This window comes from Lactuca sativa, chromosome 5, assembly GCF_002870075.4.
Source record: "Lactuca sativa cultivar Salinas chromosome 5, Lsat_Salinas_v11, whole genome shotgun sequence".
Taxonomy (NCBI): domain Eukaryota; kingdom Viridiplantae; phylum Streptophyta; class Magnoliopsida; order Asterales; family Asteraceae; genus Lactuca; species Lactuca sativa.
This window is the reverse complement of record NC_056627.2, coordinates 215181961-215189015: the sequence shown is the minus strand read 5'-3', so window position 1 is coordinate 215189015 and position 7055 is coordinate 215181961. Positions and strand designations below refer to the sequence as shown.

Below are 7055 nucleotides of genomic sequence, written 5' to 3'. Positions count from 1 at the left end.
TCCAAAGTCATCAACAATCATAACAGTTTCATATATTCCATTACATGGTATAGCTTCAAAGTAAAAGACACCATTTAGATAAGCCAAAATAGAACCATTCTCATTATTAAAAGAAAATCTAAATCCTTGTCTAAATAAACCATGAAATGAAATGATGTTTCTTGCCATTTCTGGCGAATAGCAACAATTGTTCAAATCTAAAACTAAACTATTCCTAAGCACTAAGGAATACACTCCAATCTTGGTTACAGGTGACGATCTTCTGTTCCCCATGATTAGATTGATCCTTCCTTGCTCCACATCCCTACTTCTTCTTAGTCCCTGCACATTAGAACAAATGTGATAACCACAACCGGTATCAAGAACCCAAGAAATAGCATGATTAGAATCGTTAGATTTGATTGTATATATACCTGCGAAAGATGGCTTGATCTTTCCTTCTTTGATTGCTTGCAGGTAATCCGGGCAGCTTCTCTTCCAATGTCCTATCTTGTGGCAGTGGTGACACTCTGCCTCCTTCGGGTTAGAGCAGGGCTTGGCGGGATCAACTTTGGTCCCACTAGAAGAGGCACCATCTCGGGCTTTCACCTTGCGATAGTTCTTCGATGAAGCTTTCCTCTTCTTTCCCTTCCCTTGTCCAATAGCCAAGACAGGAGCAGCGGGCGGATTGGGAGTAGGTGCAACAGACTTGTCTTTAAAGTTGCTCTCAGCAACCCTCAAGAGACCTTGGAGCTTGCTTAGGGTGACCTCTTCTTTGTTCATGTGGTAGGTCATCCTAAATTGATTGTACATCGGAGGCAAAGAGTGAAGCACCATGTCGATCGCCAAGTCTTCACCGAAGTCAACATTTAACTTGCGGAGGCGGTCAACATACCTTTGCATCTTTTGCAAGTGCACGGTAAGAGATTCTCCATGACCCATCTTCGCGGAAATCATGTTAGTGAAAATCTCGTACCTCTCTTGTCTCGCGTTTTGGTGATACCTTTCCAATAAGTCTTGGTGCATCTCGTACGGGTACATGTCCTCGTAGGACTTTTGGAATTCGGAGTTCATGGTGGCGATCATGATGCAATGTACCTTCGTTGCATCTCGCTCATGAGTTTCAAAGGCGGTGATTTCGGCGGGAGTAGCGATTTCGGGGTTGATTTTCTCGAGCTTCTCATCAAGGACATACTCTTTGTCCTCATAGCGAGCAATGGTGCGAATGTATCTTATCCATTCGCTAAAGTTCGTTCCATCGAAGGTGACCTTTTGGCAAAGGCTCATCAATGTGAAAGAACTAGCAGCAGCGTTGTTTGCGTTTGACATCTATAATTAGAAAAGGACAAAGATAGATTAGAATAAGAATCCCTAATTATCACCCAATAAGAAAATTAGGGCTAGGATCCAACAATAACATTTACATACTAGAAAAGGGATGCCGTAATCTAACATGCAAATAAATTGAAGGTAAGTGAATGACGATTCACTAATTCTCCATCACGAAACTTAAACTATTAGTCCTAAGTGTTTTTGAGAATTCCTAGGTTCGGATGAGATTCATTGAAACTATTCAATGGCATGTTTAAATCTCGATATGCCCCTCTTGTTTGTGACTGGGATGCCGAGGATCACAAAGCGGGTGTGAATTACCATGCAAATTCACATGGCGCCTTCATTGTAACAATCACCTATTCAATGTGCCGGTAAACCACACACGCTCCATTGAACTATGATAAACAACGAATCACCCTTTGCCACCTTCGCTTAGAACCAATTAGTGTGCCGGTAAACCACACACGCTCCACCAACATCTTAGCAAGGTGCAAAGTGTAATTTCATGGGATTGCATCAATTCACTTTTCCTAAAGTAACTAGGATTGGGAAATTTTTTTGAAATATGTGTAGTTACTTGTATTTCTTATTATACTTTTAATGAGAGGATGAGGTTGCCCTATCCTACCCGTTCGGCTAACGACCCTCCACCAATCAAGCAAGCGGTAGGTGTGAGTGTACACCCATTAAGCGCCATTTTATAGGCCGCAACCTTATACCCACCTTATAGATCGGCTTCGTGAATGAGGCCTACTAACGGTAAGACTAGCATTTAGTTATACATATATATATTATTCTAGTAATATCATATTAGTATAGGGTTGTATTTTAAAACTTTTAAAATCTAGGGTTTGAAATTTAAGTTGTCTAAATTAAAACTTTTAATCACAAAAGTAAATTTCAAAACATGTGGGTAGGTTTTTAAACATTTAAAACATGGAGGATCAAATAACAAATAATTCCAATTAACAATTAATATCCTAATTATCTATATTTGATTTATTCAAGATTTCTTTTAAGATAATTACCAAAATAATTAAAATAATTAATTAATTATCATATAAGGAAATTAAATATTTAATTAGTTGATAATTACCTTTAACTAGATCAAGATAATAGTTATATTTATCAGAAAAACGAATTAATGTTGATCTAATTAGTTTATGGTAAGTTAAGATAAGATAAACACAAAGAAATCCCGAATCTGGCCATTCCTGACGCCTGGACTCGCCGAGTGCACAAATGGACTCGCCGAGTCAGGCCTACTCGCCGAGTCCACTTTGAGACTCGCCGAGTCCATGACTCAGAAACCAAAAATTCGAATTTTGCAGGTTTGTTTCAGTTAATCAAGCAACAATTTACAGAAAACCAAGCTAGGCTCTGATACCACTGATGGGTTTTAGCCATAAGAACTTTCCTATGTGCGCATGCAAAACCCTAATGCTTGGATCTAGGCTTTCTAATAAACATGCTTTGAATCCAAGACTTCTAATTACTAATTAGGTTAAACAAGAACATTAAAACAGATCTAGAATCATACCTTTGAGTTCCTTGTTGATCTTGAGGTCTTGGAGCTTCTAGAGTCACAAATGTCACTCCTCTAATGGCTTACAAACACCAAAGCAAGGAGGATGATTTGGGAGAGAGGAGAGGGGAGGAATTCGACCAGAGTTCTCTTGCTTTTTCAGAAGTGTCGAATTCCCTATGCCATGGGGTCTATTTATACTTGTGGATTCCTTAAGGATTACAGATAAGTCCCTATCAGATAATCTTCTCTTAAGGCTATCCAAATCCATTCCTAGATAACTCTAATGGACGATTTTAGCTATCCTAATCCTCTTAGAATTCGTCCATAGTATATCCAAATGGATTTACAGTTTAAAGCTTAACTATCAAACAATTGACAGTTTATACCCCTTTATTTAATTAATCTCTTTAAGTCATCAAATTAATTCTAATTAATTCTATGACTTATATTAATCAAATAACAAATATATTATTCATTATATTATTCCCATAATATATTAATAATATTTATTCTCTCTTAATAAATCATCCTATCAAGTTGCTATGGTGAAGGCAACCCAAAAGGACCATGCACAACCGAATATAGTTACGGCCTTAGACACTATTCCAACACCTGTGGCATCTAGTTTATGATTTGTCTCAGCCAGCGTACGAGCTGGATTGCACTAAGTCATATTCGTTCGCTCTAGAATCTCAGAGGCATGCTTTCTCTGATAAAGGAAGAGACCACGAGAGGAGCGAGTAGCAGAGATCCCCAAAAAATAGTTAAGAGCTCCAAGGTCAGTCATGGCGAACTCTCTGCTTAGTTGATCAATAATAGACTGTAGAAAAACGGAAGATCAAGCTATTAGAATGATATCATCAACATAAAGTAGGAAGTATGCAATCTCAGCTCCGTGACGATATACAAAGAGAGATGAGTCAGTGAGACTCTGCTGAAACCCCAGGCGAAGAGCATGCTGAGCAAAGGCCTGTTTGAGACCATAGAGGGACCGCTGAAGGTGGCAAGCATAATCTGGATGTTGAGGGTCTCGAAAGCCAGGAGATTGGTGCATCAAACAGTCTCCTAAAGATGGTCATGAAGAAAGGCGTTCTTCACATCAAGCTGATGTATCGGCCAGTGTCTGGAGATAGCCAGACTGAGAACGGTCTATATGGTGGCTGGTTTTACAATTGGGCTAAATGTCTCATCACAATCAATTCCTTGTTGCTGACTACGTCTGTTGGCCACCAAACGCGCTTTATAACGCGATAGAGAGCCATCAGCATGAAATTTGTGTTTGAAAAGCTGCATAGATCGAACCATATTAGCCCCCGGAGGTCGCAGAATAAGGACCCAAGTGCCATTTGTAATAAGAGCATTGTATTCCTCATTCATGGCTTTATGCCAGTTTGGGTCTTTCAAAGCCTGTAAGTAAGACCTCAGGACAGAGGAAATGGAGGAAGTGTGGAGGTTGAGGCGAGTGATAGGTTTGGAGATGTCACTTTTGATCTTGTGTTCATATGATGAGTTGGAGGTGGAGGTGGTGGTGGTGGTGGAGGGGTAGGTGGAGGTGGTGATGGAGGTGGGGTGGGAGGTGGTGAAGGAGGGGATGGGGAGTTATGAGTGGAAGGAGAGATAATGGGGGAGGGGGTAGTGGTAGGAGATAAAATTTGGCGAAGGTTGGGAGATAATTCAGAGTCATTAAGGAAATCATAGGATGGGGGATTTGAGGGAGTAACTGAACCAAAAGGGAATATGGTCTCGTCAAAAGTGACATGACGAGAAAGAATGATTTGTTTAGTGGAAAGGTCATAACATCGAAAACCATGATGGTAGGTGGGGTAGCCAAGGAAGATACAGGGTGTGGAGCGTGGCTGGAGTTTATGTGTAGTGTTTAGGTGAGGAAAACAGAGACAACCAAATACACGAAGGTGATCATAGGTGGGATGACGTTGAAAAAGCCGATAATGGGGAGTCTCATTGGATATGGAGGCGGATGGAAGGATGTTGAGTAAGTGAGTAGCCATGTGAAGGGCTTCGGTCCAGAAAGCGGGGGGTAGATAGGAATGAAACAATAGCGTACGCATCATGTTATTTGTGGTACAAATCATACGCTCAGACCGACCATTTTGCTAAGAGGTATAAGGACATGAGAAATGGAAGGTAATACCATGAGAGGCGAAATGATCATGGAAGGATTTATATTTGTATTCCCCCCCCCCCCACCCCCCACATTGACACATTGAAATTGTTTGATGGTGCCTCCAAATTGGGTTTTGATTATATTAAAGAGATGAAGAAATTTGTCAAATACTTGAGATTTGTGTTTGAAAGGGTACACCCAAAGGTAATGTGTGTAATGATCTAGAAATAAAGCATTATAACGTAAACCACCATTACTAGGTATAGGAGATGTCCACAAATCAGAATGAATTATTTCAAAAGGTTTAGACACCGTAGAATCTGATAAATAAAAAGGTAATCTAGTGTGTTTGCCAAGTTGACAAGCTTGACAAATAACATTATTTTTTATAGAGAACAAGAAATCGAGTTATTAGATGCTAATTTCTTCAAGACATGATTTTTGGGGTGACCGAGTCTTTGGTGCCAAGTGGATGAGGAAGTGGAAACAAAAGCGTGACTACTAGATCCGGTAACAGATAAAGCGATTTGGAGTTGTCACAACGGATAAGAGGGCGGCGTGTCTGGTAATCAAGAACAGTAAAACCCTAAGGATCAAAATCAATAGAGCAATTATTATGTGTAGTAAATTTTCGAACAGAGATGAGATTTGAATGATGTTGGGTGTTATGAGCACATTGTGCAAGTGTAAGGGGTGGTATGGGTTTTGGATAGGGAAAGTCGTATGTCCCGAGTTCATAACAGGAATTGCAGATCCATTACCGACATAAATAGAACGAGGCCTATTATGATTATTACAAAGAGAATCGAGTATACCCGCATTGTTGTTGACATGGTCGGTGGCCCCGGTGTCCATAACCCATCCGCCTTGTGTCGGGTCCGAGAGAGTCATCGTATTGAACATGGTCGGGAGAGAGGTAGGTTGATCCATGTCACCAAGCCAAGTCCAAGGAGGTTGCTGGACTGAAGGGGATTGGCTTGAAGTCTGATGGGCCTGAGGAGAGAATCCGCTGGTTGGAGAAGGCGAAGTGGGCCTGCTGCCAAGAAGCCCATTTTGGCTGAAATAGGGTCTGTTCCACCCTTGGGTTGGCTGTGAGGAATTCGGACCAGTAGAAGTCCACTGGATTGCATTTGATGCGTGTGACCCAGGAGAGGAGAAGCCCCATGGTTGAGCAGAAATCGCCAGTAGCTGAACAAAGAACCACTCATATTGACGGTTCCCAAAGTTATTTGGATTTCCGGTAGGTGGGTGACGATAATTGGAGGCATGATTCCCTCCCCTGCGAGATGGATTTCTTCCACGGTTAGAGTTCAAGCCTCTTCCTCAATTTGACGAACCAGAGTCAACGTGAAGAAGAGAATGAGAAGAGGAGTGATTGGTGTGGGAGGAAGGGCGAAAAGCAGAGGAGGCAAGACGGGTTTCTTCAACAGAGAGGGTGGTGCGCATCTCCGAGAATGGGGGAATAGGCTTGCGATGGCGGAGGATGTTGGCCACACTCTCGAATTTTGGGGAAAGCCCATTAAGGGCATACGGGATAAGGTTCCTATGTTTGACTTTTTCACCAATACCTTCCAGCAGGTCAGCAAGTTTCTTAACTTTATCACAGTAGGCGTGAACATTAAGTTCACCCATTTGAATGTTTCTGAGCTCTGTCTCATATTGTATAGCAGTGGCTTCTTGATCATCATGAAAAATGGAGTGAATATTGAGCCATATTTGTATGGCGTTGGCTTGTTTGGAGTGGGCAGATGTGATGAGGTTTTGGGAGATAGAACCAAAGAGCCACAGTGTTACCATGGAGTCAAGCTCTAACCATTCAGTATTCGTTGGGGCTTGATTAGGTGGGTCATACGTGTCGTCGATGTAATCCAAAACGCCATAAGCTATACAATGGGCTTTGAAAAGAGTGCTCCATGGCTCATAATTTCTGGTTGGGAGATCAAGAATCAAAGGTACGTATGTTTTGATGTTGGTTATACCATACGCCTTATGTGCAGGTTTTGATATTGGTTGATCACCTGACATGATTAATGAGAAGAACAGGTGGAAGAAGAGAAGCAGGGGGAAGAAGACTGGTGAGGGATCAAC

General features: G+C 41.4%; 1 protein-coding gene across 1 annotated transcript; it reads right to left on the bottom strand.

Annotated features, from left to right (window-relative positions):
* Positions 1-6290: 6290 nt before the first annotated feature.
* On the bottom strand, positions 6291-6992 carry LOC111895134 (uncharacterized). The gene has a single exon (XM_023891236.1). It carries the CDS (start codon positions 6990-6992, stop codon positions 6291-6293), a length of 702 nt encoding a protein of 233 aa, XP_023747004.1.
* Positions 6993-7055: the final 63 nt, after the last annotated feature.